This window comes from Solea solea, chromosome 7, assembly GCF_958295425.1.
Source record: "Solea solea chromosome 7, fSolSol10.1, whole genome shotgun sequence".
Lineage (NCBI taxonomy): Eukaryota > Metazoa > Chordata > Actinopteri > Pleuronectiformes > Soleidae > Solea > Solea solea.
The window spans coordinates 29980384-29997373 of NC_081140.1; the positions used below are offsets into that span (position 1 = coordinate 29980384).

Sequence of the window (16990 nt, forward strand, 5' to 3'; positions counted from 1 at the left end):
CCTCTTCTGGGGCTGCAGAGGCGTACTGGGCGTGCGCCCCGGCTCTGGCTTTTGAGCCGAGGTGCTGCTTCATACGCTGAACCTTTGCCGCCCCACGATCCTCTTCCGTCCTCAGCAGCAGCAGCAGCTCAGCAAACGATGGAGGACGAGACTTGCGCTGTTTGAGCTGGAGCTCCGATATGAGCGTGTTGTCCCAGCAGCCACGGCAAAATTGGTTCAACAGATGCCGATCCAGTTCGGTAGCTGGGACTCCTCCCCTCTTCACCGCCAAAGTTAGTGCAACCTGCAGCCTGTGCAAATATGCAGATGGATTTTCACCAGCGTCCTGAAACAGCTCCATAAATTTGGCGTACAGCTCGTCACCATCCTGGACTGTTCCATAGGCTGAATCGAGAATCTGGAGGTAAACCATGGGTGGTGTGTCCGGCGTGAGATGCCTTACCATATCCGCTGCTGGTGGCAGTAAGCTCTCAAGTATTCTCCTGGAGCGTTGCAGGTCGGAGACGGCAGGATCTTTCAACAGGAGGTCCACCCCAGATCGCCAGGCTTCGTAGTCTGATTCATTCTGTGGTCTTGGAGCACGACCCGAAAATGATCGGAGTCTCTGGGCAGACAGGTGAGTTGCATGGTCATCACTTTTCACAATATGTTCGACTACATACCGCTGTATTCCCGGTGGATTTAGATCAGGGAGGGGCATTGTGGGGAATGAAGGTCCTGCAGCTCCCCGAGCACTCGAGGTGGCAGGAATGTGTGGCAACTCATCGCTGGAATTGTGTACCATAACCGTAGCACCTTGAGGCGGGTTGGGGCTGGCAGCGTTGGACGACTGTGCAGCTGTACTGGGAACAGTTGGCATCACCTCCTTTCTGGAGTCTGGATGAGTGGGGCTTTGCTCGGTGATGGACTGGCCCAGTAGAGACATTAATCCCGTCAGAACCTCAGCGTAGTCCCGCCCTGTGAGTTTAGCCAACTGTTTTAATTCGCCCAGGTATTCCCTTGTTTTTAACTCCCCAAAAGAATCTGCGCAAATGGTAGCGAGTTCTAAAATATCATAAGTCACTTTTTCTTTTTCACAACTGTACGTGTACGGCAAAATTTTCCGCAGTTCACACAAAGCATTTCCCGACTCAAATTCGACAATAATCATGTTCTGGAAAACGCCAGGCTCAGTTATAGCCACGATATTAGAGGGGTTGCCGTACCGACTTACGAATGCAACAACCTCATCGTCTGTGCGGTCACCGGTTACATGTTTAATTAAAACAGCATTCGGAATTTTTATGCCCTTTGTTTCCAAAATGTCCATATTTGCAATTAATGTCAACTTTACTATTGTTATTTGCTCAGCTCTGTACTCCCTCCTGGCTAGCTCGCCACAAATTATGTAGCACCTATGCCACACAAATTTAACACTGAAGCTAATGTGTAACAATAAAATACAACAATAGGCTAGTGATCAGAAGACTAAGGTACGACCAAAGGAGGGAGCAGACAGAGACTGAGGTTGCTGGTTGAATGATACCATGTATTTTTATATAGCAAAAAGTGCAATGAAAAACCCACAAAAATAAAGTGATATTATATACAGTAAACCGGCCGATCTGCTAAAGGCAGACAATTAAAGAAATTACGGTAAGTTAACTTTTTTCAATCATTTGCATATATGCACATTCAGATATTCACGATTCAGATTCATTAACAGATAACAAAGTCAGAGTCAGAAATAAGCAAAAACCCATACGCTTGGTTCATTATTAACACCAAAAAGATGATCCCAGCTACCCCCCCACAGTTTATGTAAACCCACGTCTGGGTTGGGGAATTGAGTCCAGGGGAAATGAGTGGGAAAGTGTGTAGGGGAAGGATGTGTGTGCGTGTGTTGGGCAGGGGCTGAGCGAGTGGGTGAGAGTCTTTTACTGGGCTACAAAGAGCCCCCTACCAGCCTGGCAGGAGGGATGCGACTCATTCGACAATCTGTCAGTCCGTGGCTCCTTTAGCTCGCCATCTATAAGATCCTGGTCAAAAGAACAGGACCAAAGTTCCTTATAACATTCACCATGGTTTCACACATCAATCAATACATTAATCCACATGATTCAACAAAGTACTCATTGCACTAATGTTATATTCTCAAAGTCATGATTTAGCAAATATAAATATAAATAGAAAAATAAATAGCATCTGTATCTATCATCATCATAACCAGCAGTTACAACAATTAGCAACATGATTCATTATTAAACAGACATGATACATCATCAATACTCTTTAAACCCATTACAGCAATATACTTTACATTCATTCTCAAAAGAACCCTTGGCTTCTCATTACAAAAGAAAAGACCCAGGCCTGTTTGCTAAACAGCGCTAGCCACCTCCATTAAAGTGAATGGCGGCCGCGGCTAATGCTAGCGGCTAATGCTAATGCTAACGGCTACAAACAATTTGACTCACCGGCCGTCCGCTGCGCACTACACATACGTTCGGCCGTCGCGGTCTCGGCACGGCAGTTGCGACACGGTAAGGGGCTCCTGTAGCTCGTCTCTCATGCAGCTTCCCCACTGCTCCCTCTCTGAGACTGAACTGCAGCGGCTCAATACTAAACCTCGGTTGGTTGCGCCGACCCACGTGACCCACGCCGACCCACGTGACCCCGTGACGTCACCGCGAGATTTGGACATAATACCGTGAGAGTTGAGAAACAGATACCCTGTGAGTGAGGGATTTATCACCCCTGTTACATGTATGTCTGTGTGTGTCTTTCTAGTTATTACCTCCTAATGACCTTGATGGGACCAGTAGTCCTCATGGAATCCAAAACCTGGTTTTAATGAGGCTATGTTAGATTTAAGTTAAGGTGAGGCACTAAGTGGTTTAAGTTAGAGGTAAGGCTTTAGTTTGGCGGTCTAAAGGAATTTAATTCTATGTAGACCAACCTAGTGTGAGTGTGTGTATGTGTGTGTGTGTGAGTGAGTGAATTTGTACTGTCATTGTATTTGTGCGTGTGTGTGTGTGCGTGTGTTGTGTGTGTGTGTGTGCGTGCGTACGTACGTGTGTTGTTTGTGTGTGTGCGTGCGTGTGTGTGTGTGTTGTGTGTGTGTGCGTGTGTGTGCGCGCTCCAGAGAAGCTCTACTCATTAAGCACAGTGAGGCGACAGAAGTGCAGAGTGTGTGTTTTCAGCTGCTCTGATTCAACTGGAGCAACTTTTTTTTGTTGCTTTGCCTCCTTCCCCTTTACACCTCCCCGTCTTCATCCTCCTCTTCCTCCTCCTCTTCTCCCTCTCCCGCTTCCACACTTATGCCTAATGTGTTGTTGAAATCCTCTCCCCGTCCTCACTCTTTCCTGCTGAAAATCTCTCACTGTGACAAACATCGAGCCGTGGTCTTGATGAACTAGGTTTTGTGTTTCTGTGACGGTAACCATGACAACCCTTCCATTGTTCATGGTCAAATGTAGCTTTATTAAAGTAGAACTAAGCAGAATGTTTACCATGATTTAACAGCTTCAGCGTCTGTGTTATGTTATAGAGATTATGGGCTGTGGAAAACGAGGAGCTGCTGACCCAGACTCACACACTCACACACACACACACACACACACACTTTAGCATTGTTTCAGACGTTCATCGTCACAGCGACGGCAAAAAAGAAGAAAACACAGAAGTTTCACTTTACAACGACAGAATTAAACAGAACAAGCTCAAAAGAAATCACGTATGAATTCACAATAGATATCCCACAATATCTGATCCCATTAGATTATTACGTTTGGTCAACTTTGTCCTCCACATGAGGTTTGTGTGTCCTATCACACACACACACACACAAGGAGAACATGCAGTTTCCATACAAAAAGGGTCATGAATTATATATATTATATATATATTCAGTATAAGGCAACAGTTCTAAGCACAACTCGTCAAACTCGTAACATTTTGAGTGATGGTTAAGTACGAGGCAAGTGGAATATCTGAAATGTCAAAATCTAACACAAACACTTGTTCATAAGACTTTACTGCTTTTTTTAAAGACATCGTTCTCCAGCAGAAGAAATACTCAGTGTACTGTGAGTGTACTCAGTGTACTGTGAGTGTACTCAGTGTAGTGTGAGTGTACTCAGTGTAGTGTGAGTGTACTCAGTGTACTGTGAGTGTACTCAGTGTAGTGTGAGTGTACTCAGTGTACTGTGAGTGTGTACAGTGTACTGTAAGTGTACTCAGTGTACTGTAAGTGTACTCAGTGTAGTGTGAGTGTACTCAGTGTACTGTGAGTGTACTCAGTGTACTGTGAGTGTACTCAGTGTACTGTGAGTGTACTCAGTGTATATCTGTGAATAGTGAAGCGCGCTCGTTTACTGGATCATTTTTTAAATCCTCAAATATCTGATCCAGTGACTTTGACCAGGATCGTAGCATCACTGACACTGAGCATCATATTTGCTCCTCCCTAATATTTACCTCACTTTGAAGGATTAAAGTCATCTTCTATTTACAATGTGTGTCTAATTTCATAGCTTTGTGTTGAAAACCATGAACGATCACGTGCTTTTATTCTCCGACTGTGAATCAGCTCAACCACAGCAACTGCAATACAAATATTAACATGAAAGAAATGAAATAAAAAACGTGTGAATACACAATTATTTTATTCTAATTGAGGAGGGACTTGTTTAAATGTGCAAATATAAAGAGGAGGGCAAGTGCAAGGTAACGACGGAGCAACATGGAGGAGGAGAGGAAGGAAAAAATGAGAAAGCAGAGCAGAGGAAAAGATGAGGAAGGCTAGGTGTTGGGGGAGGAGGGAGGGGGTGAGGAGGGGGTGAGGAGCATTTCAGGATTCATCTCTTGCTGGATAATTCCCGGGAGGATCTCTCTCCAACACTTGAAAGCTGTGAAGTGTGCGGTTCTGCTCATACTCCTCCTGGTAATTGGAAGAGGAGAGCAGAGAAGGGAGGGGGTGTGGAACAGGAGGGGAGGGTCAGGTAAAGGAGGGAGATATGGGGCCAAAAAAATGAAGATGAGGGTGAGGGTGAGGGGAGGAGGGTGGCTGAACAGGGAGGGGCAGACGGAGTGGGAAAGGTAACGAGAGAGCTGGGGGAGAAGAGAAAGCAGGAAATAGCCGTCTCTCTCTTTTATTTTTGCTCATTAGCTCACTGCTTTTATTTTCTCCGTCTCTCTCCTCGCTCCTCGCTCCTCCCTCGTCTCTCCTCGCTCCTGTCTCCTCGCTCCTCCCTTGTCTCTGATGGTTTGTCTGTGGTTGCTGGCGGTTTCTGAAACATGGCCACAGGCATTTAATCACTGATGGTTCCTCCACACAGACAGGTCAGCAGGCAGCATCAGGACCTGCTGATTCACTCTCTGGAGCCTGCCGCACACACACACACACACACACACACACACACGCACGCACACACACACGCACACACACACGCACACACACTGAGTCAGTGCAGCTATTCTTCTGAGGACACTGACTGCACAGACTAAACTCAGTGTTCGACCGTTAACTTCACCAGTTCAATGAGGTTCTGCCTCATTTTTGGTCTCTGTGAGAACGACTGGTCCTGACAAAGTCAGTGTTTATGCCAAGAACAAACACACACACACACACAGAAGGCAGACAAACACAGACAAAGATCATGTGTGTGTGTGTGGGGGGGGGGGCCCGAAGCTGTCTCTCCTCATGTGTGCTCGACTAATTTATCCCACCAGGGATTGTGAGGCCCAATCAGCAGCAGTGAGCCCAAATAAAAGCAGCAAAGATAAAAGCGATGTATTTGACCAGGAAATGGAGAAAAAAAGGTGTTTGCTTTGACTCCAGGTCACACACACACACACACGCACGCACACACACACACACACGCACACGCGCACACGCACACGCACACACGCACACGCGCACACACACACGCACACGCACACACGCACACACACGCACACGCGCACACGCACACACACACACGCACACGCACACACACACACACGCACGCACACACACACACGCACACGCGCACACGCACACGCACACGCACACACGCACACACACGCACACGCGCACACGCACACACACACACGCACACGCACACACACACACACACACACAGAGTATGGCCATGTTGGAAGAACTGCTCTAATCTCTAATCTTGGTTAAACCTGTTGACGTTCTCCTCACACTCAGCGCTCATTAGAAAATTCTTGTATGCAAACTTATGGAGGTAAATCTGTGTCATCTGGTTTGAATTTCTAAAACTGAATTTGTTTAAAATCGATTCAAATTAGTTTGAATCAAAATTAGACCTTGCATTTGAAAAGAAACATCAAATTTCAATCACTGATTTTTTTTTTGCCTTTGATTTTTTTTCAACATTGAAATAAATTCAGTGTAACAAATAGCGTTTTATGGCCTTTAGGAAGGTTTTACAAATGTGAAACTCCATGAAATAAGAATATAGAATACAAAGATCTATACATGCCCTGTGGACAGTTTTACAGGCGTCTCTTTTACTATCGTGGTCAATGGGAAAATAACTTGGTGTTGGATGAACTGAGACAGGGATCGATTGCTTCTCCCTGGTGTCCCGGATCTTGACTTTTTGCAACTGAATTTTTTTACACTGCATTTATTTTAAGGTTGAAAAAAAAATCAAAGGCAAAAAAAACAGTGCTTGAAATTTGATGGTTTTTAAAATTCAAAGTCTAATTTCGATGCAAAAAAATTCAGTGTTAGAAAGTCAAGTTCATATGGAAGCCCATTTCTGCCAGAAAAAAAAGAGATAAAACTTCCTCTAATATCCTCTAAGTCGAAGTTATGAGATAAAAAGTCATAATTATGAGATAAAAAGTCATAATTATGAGATAAAAAAGTCGAAGTTATGAGATAAAAAGTTAAAATTATGAGATAAAAAGTCGAAATTATGAGATAAAAAGTCAAAATTATGAGATAAAAAGTCAAAATTATGAGATAAAAAGTCGAAATGATGAGACAGACAGAAACACCACTGTATGCAGTTAAACTGCTTGTTGTAGTTTTCTGTCTCACTACTTTTGCCTGGGGGAGCTGGTGGGTGGAGCAAGTCGCTCTGACTGGAAGCAACAGCCACAGACGGCTGCTTCTCTGTGGCCGCCATGTTGGATGTATAAAAAGCTGTCCAGACGTCACCGTCACGTAAAGCCGCCGCTACCACGCTAAAGAATCTAAAGGATCTAAAGGATCTAAAGGATCTAAAGAATCTAAAGAATCTAAAGGATCTCAGTCACAAACAGAACAGCGTCTTTGCCTCGTGTGTCTGCAGAGTGAAATAATGTCACCTGCAGACTCAGCCGAGGTCACGCAGGCTCCTCCTGCTCCAAAGTCCAGATAAATGAAACCTTTTCAGCTTTAAAACAAAGACAGTCTGCACCAGTCCACACTTCACCAGCTTTTCCAAGCATTTCAAAACGATGCTCTCTCATTTAGGTCTGGAAATGCAGATCTCTCCCTCTCTCTCTCTCTCTCTCTCTCTCCATTATCAGTCAAATAACGCTCCACCATAAACTGATGGGATAAGGACCGCTCACTGCTGCCCATGTCAACACACACACACACATTTCTGTTGTCTTTCTTCTTCCTTCTCATCTTCTATGTCTGACAATATTTAACAGTTGGCTCCCCTCTCACCCTCTCACCCTGTCACTCTGTCACCTCCTGGGTGAGAGGGGGTTTGGAGAATCCCATGCAGGTTCAGGCAGATACTGTACCTGCACCAGTCTTTAGTGCAGTACTACATCCATGATGCCCTCTCTGAACTCTCGTGCTGTCTCGTGATTAATCTAAAATCCCTTATTTTTCTCACTTGCTTTTCTTCTTTTTTCCTCTTCCAGCCAAGAAAGCAGCGGACGGCTCAGTGATCGCCAACGGTTACTGCGACTTCTGCCTCGGAGGCTCAAAGAAGACCGGCTGTCCTGAGGACCTCATCTCCTGTGCAGACTGTGGACGCTCAGGTAGGGCCCGGCTGAAGGGGATGATTGGCAGGAGGAAGGCAGTCCTCTGTTGATGCACACGTTTCAAACACCACCTTTTGTATTTTCTGCATGCAAGTTAAACCAGTGTTGTCATGTTTTTTTCAGCCCATCTACATTGACTCATGTACAGCTGATATAAATATACATATATTACCCTTTTGGTCCAATGTTTTCGATTTGTCAGCTTGTTTTTGTTACTTTAGAAAACACAGCTCTGATTTATAGGTGTAAAATGTCAGGAATTCAAATTTTAAACATGATCGGTTTCCTGAACACAGACGGGAAAAAACCAGTGTTATGATTGATGTTGAATAAATGACACACAGCTCCCACTATAAGCAGTATATATACATATATATATACATATATATATATATATATATGTATATATATATACAAGGTATCCAGATTGTCTTGTTTTTAATGCCATGAATGACATTTAAATGAGTGCTGTCAGTTAAACGCGCTATTAACGGCATCAATTTTTTCTATCGTGAGATTAACGTTCTTTTTGGCCGAGCAAACTTTGTACGTTACACTAGTAACGTTAGAAAAACTACAACACCACACTGGATCGAGCTACACGTGACACAAAACACGCTGCACACACGTATGGACCAGAGAGTCTCCAGATGCTCTCCGTATCCAACGCAGCCTGGATCATTTCATCCAAGTCATGATGTCTGCAGTGTTACCAACCAAGCTGGCAGACCCCAGAACCGTAGTCAGGAGACCTCCGAAGACCGCTAGCTCCTTTAGCTCGGATTAGCTCGTTACACATTAAACTACAACACTTTATTCACACACTGCAGCTGATACACAGCCTCTCTTATTATTGTGCAACTCTCACAATAAGAGCAATAAGTCACAATATGCAGGTGACAGAGATATTGTCTCAATAAAAGAAACATTAGCACAAAGAAAGCAGATCCACTTTTCTATGTTGATAAGAGCATTAAAATGAGAAGAAATAATGGGACACAAAGAAATCAAGGGACATTTAGAATAGATACAAATGTGCCATTAATGCGATTAATCGTGATTAAGTATCGTTTGACAGCACTAATTTAAATATGAAGGTATTTCAGTAAAAATGTACGTGTGACCTTTTCTGGTGAAACACTATTGTTAAACTTCTTGTTGCATCAGTTTACATTTATAACATTTGAATCACTGTCTGTGTAAGATAGTCTTCATTATATTATATTATATTATATGTATACATTTTATTGGACTTGAGTTGAAACATTTTTTCTGTGGTTGTGTTATTCTTATTTCTTTTCACTATGTTTTATTCTGGTTACACGAGCGCATGCAGTGACTGCAGTGTAACGTCTGTGTTCTGATGTCAACTGCACATGTTGCATTTTTCCCCCCACGTGATAAAAAAGGAAACTGTGTATGTGACGTGTGGTGAATGGGCTAAAGCATGCAAACACGGCCGAGGACCGAGAACCGAGACCCGAGAACTGAGAACCAAACACTCCCACTGTCATGAAATACAACATTTCAGGGGAACGTGAAATAAAAGGAGGACAAATCCCCAGTGTTTTGAATGGCCTGCTGTGGTGCTGTAATTCTGAAAGTCTGACCACATTTTTAACATAATATTTATTCATGTGTAATAAATATCATGACACTTAAAGCTGCAGTGCGTAACGTTTGTTCTGTCTTCAGAAATGATGTAACAATAATGTGTTCATGCAGCAGGAAGTTGCTCTTTCACTCATTCACTCATTCACTCAGCTGCCTGTGCTAGGTGTGTCTCCATCAAAGAGAGTGTGGTGTGTGGAGCTGAGCTGAGAGACTGCGTCAGCTCCAAATGTTTGAACTCATTTGAAATGGTTAGAATTTAAAGGATGTTATTGGGCTTTTGTTCAACTGCTAACAAGCATTGGTTAAAACAGAAATCACAGCAACAAAAGCACAAAGAAGACGATGTGCAGCAAACTGTGAACATTCAGGCAAGGGACTGCGTTAGACGATGGATGGATGAATGAATGAATGAATGAATGAACTCTTTTCACCTCCTGCAACACGCGATACTTTAGCAACACATTTTCCAAATGCTAACACACTTAGAAACAGCATCACAACACAACGATCCACAGAGAGTGATAACAAAACACTGACATTCAACCTGAAATGAGAAGTTTATGTTTTTGTCTCCTTTACATTTTTATTCTACCTAAAATCACTATGAAGAGAAACAGAAAACGTGTCATGGACTGATTCATTGTTACAATATACAGAATTATAACTCACTACATCCTCAGGATTTTATTCTACAATAAAAGTGAGATGTTTCTGGAATGGTTTTAAAGAATGAAGTGTTTCATGTGAGTGATGCAGACTGTGTTGATCAATGCTTGTTAGCAACTGAAAGAAAACCTTGAATGTTACGCACTACAGTTTTAATGACAGTTAAAGAACAACATGACCTCAACGACTGTGGAATATTGTCAAACACACAATGATTCAATGACAATAAATGTTAGATATGAAGAAAACTAAGTGATGGACAGAGAATGAACTGTCCTTAAATTACAGAAAGTGAAAAAAACATTGTGGGGGTGTGTGTGTGTGTGTGTGTGTGTGCGTGCGCGTGTGTGTGCACCCAGGCCACCCGTCCTGTCTGCAGTTCACAGTGAACATGACGGCTGCGGTGAGGACTTATCGCTGGCAGTGCATCGAGTGCAAGTCCTGCAGCCTGTGTGGCACGTCTGAGAACGATGTAGGATCTTACTTTACACTACATGTTAACACATGTGGCTGCGCACACACACACACACACACACACAACACCTCACACTCGTAGTCAAGGATATTTGTAACTTCTGTAAATTCTTGCTGACAATGTTTGCAGCACATTTGATAAGAATCTGCACTCCCCATGATTCAGGAGCTGCTTTACAGCCCTAGTATGCAGGAGTGGCTCCCTCTGGCTGAAGGATGCCGTGTGTTCACTTGGGTTTTACTGGTGCACAATTAGTCACAGTAGAATAAAACTGCTCTAAATCTCTGAGATTCTCTGAATCTTCAGTTCCTGCAGAGTCCGAAATGGTGGTCATGCTGCAGTATCCAACTGAGCAGACTCTTTGACCTGGGTCAGACCTGGGTCAGACCTGGGTCAGACCTGGGTCAGACCTGGTCATCATGTCCATCATCAGTGATCCAATCACAGGCAGATAAGTTCCTCAGGACCTCTACAGTAGATTCACAGTATCCACGGCCACAATGTGAACACTGCTCACCAGTGAAATGATGGTTAAAAATCATGAAGAAAACGTGGATTAACTTTACTCCTCTTGTCTCTCTCATAGGACACACACACACACACACACACACACACACACACACACAGCAAACAGAAATGACATTAGTATGTATTTGAATAAAGGTTGGCTTTGGCCCTTTATTCAGGCTGAGGTCATATGAGGTCACAGAAGAGTCATTTGGGATCACTGAGGACCTGGTCCTGGTCACAGGTTCCTGTGAGGCTGCAGACTTTAGTTGTTAGTCTGCAGCAGAGTCTCTCTCAGGTCACTTGATTTACATTAGGATTAGAATTATTGATAATAACATCATAAATAAAATATAACGTCCTCAGCCAACAAACTGATTCTCCCAGCTGTAAACACACTGATCTAAATATTCCCCTTTGTTCCAGGACCAGCTGCTGTTCTGTGATGATTGTGACAGAGGTTACCACATGTACTGTCTGAGTCCTCCCATGTCTGAACCACCGGAGGGTAAGTACACCTTTGATTTGTTTCGATTTCCAAAAAGAGAATTCAAAAAAGTCTTGAAATATCATCGTGGGTGGAGAGAGGTGGAGCGCACATGCAAATAAGTGCAATGGAAACAAATGGAGAGTGATGTGGATCACATGGTGTGGGCAGACGAGTTCATGGCAGAATATTATCTGTATCTTATTATTGTGCGACTCTCACAATAAGAGCAATAAGTCACAATATGCAGGTGACAGAGATATTGTCTCAATAAAAGAAACATTAGCACAAAGAAAGCAGATCCACTTTTCTATGTTGATAAGAGCATTAAAATGAGAAGAAATAATGGGACACAAAGAAATCAAGGGACATTTAGAATAGATACAAATGTGCCATTAATGCGATTAATCGTGATGAAATATTTGAATGACAGCTCTACTTTTAACCAGCCACGACTTTTCATCTCTGCTGATGCTGAGTCTATGACCACAGAGAAGCGGCCGTCAAACCATTTATTCTTTTTTTTGCATAACATAGATAATACATAAAATGGCAGCCTTGGGATGTTTGATGGTGTTGCCATGGAAATGAGTAGTCCAAAAGATAATCTGTTTCCATGGCAAGAGTGTCACTCGGCTGAACAGCCGGCAGCAGTTCCACTCGTGTTCAACTCTCACCACAGTGTCATGCTCTTCCCACGTATGCAACACTTTTCCTATATAGATTTAAAATGAATTAGTAGTGTATTCATTTTCACTCCTCCTTCTTCTTCTCTCAGCTTGTCCTTTAGGGGTATTTAGGTATTCAGGGCTGTATCTGCCTCTGTCTTCCTGTTCTGTTACACCAACTGTCCTCATGTCCTCGTTCACAACAGACGTCTGTCTGAGCGCCAACACAAATTAGCATATCTGAAGTCCACGGTCACACGATGCAGTCGCACATTTAATCGCAATCACAATAAAACACATTAGAGGAACAATACTGTTCAAGCATCAGAGATACGTTACAAGTTGATATTTCAAATCTCAAGCATCTAAAAGCTACAGACACATGTGATGTTTTATGTGTTAACGCCCTGTGTGTGTGTGTGTGTGTGTGCAGGGAGCTGGAGCTGTCATCTTTGTCTGAGACAGCTGAAGGAGAAGGCCTCAGCCTACATCACACTCACTTAATCCACAAAGCGGTGCCTCATTCTCCTTCCTCCTCTCCCAAACCTTCCCCTCCACGCTCCTCTCTGTGCCTCAGCCACTCCCCCCTCCTCCTCCTCCTCCTCCTCCTCCTCCAGAATCAGTACCTTTGACCTTTGACACGACCAAGCACACGGCACCATGCGCATCTTTGAAGCCATTCTCCAGTGACGAGCCAAACCTCTGTCCTTTTTCTCATATCAATTCCATGTTGTGCTTCGGTCCCTAACACAGGAATTCATCAGCTGGCAAGTTTGCTAGTGAGACACACACATGCGCACACACACACACACACACACACACACACACACTCCAGACTGCCAAGGGCACTTCAGAGGCGTGCTACTCCACAGGAACCCTCTTAAAGGCCCTTGGAAGACCCTCGCTGATCTTCAGCTGAAAGTCTGAAGAGACTGAACTCTTGTGTTGATGACATGAACAGGTGAAGTGCTGAGGACCGAGCCTGGAAGACTCCACATCACCATCACCATGTGTCCGTCGTGGTGTCCGGTGCAGCAGGACGTTTGGACTCGATGACCAGCGCAGTGTCAGAGGGGGCGGGGGGGAGTGAATTGTACAGAATGAAGACTGATTCCCCCCCCCCTCATTTGAAGACACCTGCTCAGTCAGCAGCTCAGACCACCTTTGACCTTTGACCTCACCCCACCCTCTCTCTTTGCATGAGGTTTCCACAAATGAACAATGCATTTTGAGATTGAGACTGGGGTTTAAATGTTCAGATAAAAGGAAACATGGAATTTTTTTTCGCCCCGACAATGTATTTAAAAATCCTTCACAACCTTTTACCTGACCTCTAACCCCTCCCCCCCCCGCCCCCCCATGAAACACTGACTGTGAAGCCAATGCAAACTCTCTTGGTGCTTGGTGTGTATTATCTGTGCTAAGAATGTAGGATTGATGTGTGGTCGATGCAGATCTGTGTCTGGCCCACGCCAAGGCCTGAAATCTCATTTTTTTATAATTCCATTTTTGTTTTTTTTTCATTTGCATGTTGTCAGTTGTTTTTTAAAAACCCTATTTTTGTTTGAAATGGAAAAGAAAGCACACTTAATTTGCAATAATGTGTTTGTGATAACAGCCATTTTAGCCAAACTGTGTGTGTTTTGAACTCTTTGTGTGCCTGTGTGTGTCTGTTTAGGTAAGTTTATATGAGCACTACAGTAACTGTGGGAGGATTTTGAGCAACAGTAAAGTCAATTGAATGAAATCTGGCGTTCTTCTTTTAAGGCATCGCTCTGCACGTCACAAGTCTTCTCGGTCCAAACGTCGAGTTCACGCTGCAGAATCTTCAGCCCGATAATCTGCCTGACGACAACCTTTGAAAGTCTTCACATGATCAACAGTCACTAACGGAGCGCTTCTCCACTCGGCACGGTTGTTTTGCGTTTCCGTTAGCGATAGTACCCGGTACTTTTTGTTAGTGCCTGCTCTGCGTGACGTCGTCAGACTGTCGTCACAGGAAGAGACGTGAGCATGAAGTCCGACACAAGAACCAACTGTTGATCAGTTAAAAAGACGTAACAGTGTGGCTGAGGCCCTCTGCTGCTACCTTGAGTTCATGCTTCACATTCCTCACTAATAAAGGCTAAAAATGCCCGAAAAGTACTCACATATGCAGTCGGTGGCCTTGGCTCAGTGGAAAGATCCGGGTATGATCCCAGTTTGTCTTTACTCAACATGAGCCACCGGTAAAGAAATATTCTGACATCGGACACATTGCTGCACAAGCCAAAGACTCATGAAGACAAGTTGTGGATAATGTGTAATCTACGCCACAAACAAGCGGTTACACAACATAACCTGTCACGTTTACTGTTTGTACAGATGAAACAAGTGGGTTTTAAAATGTTCATTTTGGGCTGTAGCGATGGTGTGGACATTATAACCTTAATCTCCTCCAAAACGTCACAAGTCATAATGTCCTCGCCAAACCTTAAAACATTTGAATTAAAACAATGACACATTAGTACTTTCTTATTTAACAATGTTTGATTTGACTGTCTTTAGTAGATTTAAAGGTGCAGCAGGCAGGATGACCACAACATTATTCCATTGGGGAGTTAAATCCAACATTTTATGATGACAGCTCTCTTTCATTTGATGACCACAGACAGACAAACTTTCATTTGTGACAGATGACCAAAGATATGGAATTAGTTTTTTCATCAAGCAAATAAAATATCCATTTAATCATTCAAAAATAATTGTATTATTATTCCTTTATTTTATTGTTTGAAAACGCTGTGGTTTTTGTTTGCGATCAATGGCCCAAAAGTCGTCACGGGCTCGGAGTCGCTGTCCGTCTGAATCTCTTTCCCCAGTTTTCCCCGTAATTGTATCTAAAAGTATCTAATGTTTATAATCTGACAAACATTACATACAATTATAAGTTCCAGACGGACAGCGACTGCAGGCCCGTGACGACTTCTGGTCTGTTGAACTATCACTCCAAAACTCAGCAGCCAATCAGCAGGCAGCTTCCTAAGACAATGGTCAGAATCACAAAAATGTTTTTTTGTTTGTTTTTTAAAAACAATAAAATACAACATTTTTGAATGATTAAATTGATATTTCATGTGCGTCTAAAAAGTGTTGTTTGAAAATATTGACACAAATCAAAGACAGTCTCGTTATTGTGTGTATTGTTTTTTAGTTTGCTTTGCTTCATACGCTGGAATAGTTCTCATTCCACTAAAGCAAATGACTGTGTGGAGCAGATGAAATAGATCAGCCAACATCTCACAGTCAGTGCCTGACTGTCTGTGATTGATCCAATCGTCTCATGATGCCTCAGACTTAGGGGCTGTCCACACACAACTGCTAAAGTGTTTAGTATTTTTCGTATGGAAACGCGTTTTGGGAGCACGGAAACACTATTTTTGGTAAAGGGCTCCCACAGTTGGACGATCTCAAAAGGCCACACCCTACTGTGATGTCACATCTCTCCTGCACCCGCTTGTTTTTGTCGTTGTCTTCCTTTTTTTTTTTCCCTTTCCTTGGTTTTCTTCATTCTGTGTCTGTGATTGTATCCATTATGTAAACCTGTCGATTAAAGCTTTATTTATCAAAAGAAAGTCAGTACTCAGCGAGCATGCCGTATGCGCGTACTCAACAACTTGGTCGGGTTCCGATGACGCAGGACAACAAAAGACAAAGAACGCGCTCGGCTCTGTTTCTGTGTGGACAGAGCTGTAGTTGTGAGGCTGAAGGAGCAGAAATGTCGTTCCCACTCTGATCAATAATGCCAAAAAAATCCTGCCTACTGTAGCTTTAATTTTGGAAAAAGCTTAATACTTGATCTGTTTTTAAAGGATAATCCACCTCTGCTTAAAATGTATTTGGTTCAAAGTTTCACCATAACGACCTGACAGGTGTCTTATGTGTGTATGACACATTTCTAATCTGGATTTGGGCTCTTGGTGTTGGTGCTGAAATAAGCAGAATCTGTATCAAGTCAAATTTTGTGCACAAAGAATCTGGAACCATGCAGTCTCTTCACAATCAGAACAGTAAGACACTGGAGGAATTGATTTTTTTATAATATCCTCATCTAGTCTTTCATTTTAGAGGATGTTTTCATGATTTTCATCTCAATTGTTCACAGAGTCTACAGAAGACACTGGTTCAGTGATATGTGAGCTTTAAGCTGGGAGATAATAACTGTAAATAAGAGACTTAATTATGGGGAACTAATTACCATTTCATGCAGTATTTCTTATTTTTTATACATATCAAAAGTGTGGAACAGGTTGAAAACAGTTACAAACATCTCTTTTAATGATGTGTCGCATTTATTTAAAAGGAATACTTCACCCATTTACATTTACCTTTGTTTTACTACAATATGGGAAGTAGTTTTGAAAAATTGTGCTTCCCAACCTTTCCCCTGAGTCGAGAAATATCTTCATTCCTTTCTTTGTTACGTTCCCACCAGTGACACTTGGTCCGAGCCTTGGTCAGTTCCTTGGTCAGTTCCTTGATCCGAGCCTTGGTCCGAGCCTTGGTCCATGCCTTGGTCCGAGCCTTGGTCCGAGCCTTGGTCAGTTCCTT

The 16990-nt window shown here is 43.1% G+C and overlaps 1 protein-coding gene across 1 annotated transcript in view; it reads left to right on the forward strand.

Annotated features, from left to right (window-relative positions):
- Positions 1–13301, forward strand: part of dpf1 (double PHD fingers 1) — a 46658-nt gene extending 33357 nt beyond the window's left edge. The window contains 4 exon segments of the mRNA XM_058633729.1: positions 7861–7980; positions 10623–10735; positions 11672–11753; positions 12834–13301. Of these exon segments, the coding sequence (XP_058489712.1) occupies positions 7861–7980; positions 10623–10735; positions 11672–11753; positions 12834–12904 (386 nt within the window). The 3' untranslated portion in view covers positions 12905–13301.
- The last annotated feature ends 3689 nt before the right edge of the window (positions 13302–16990 follow it).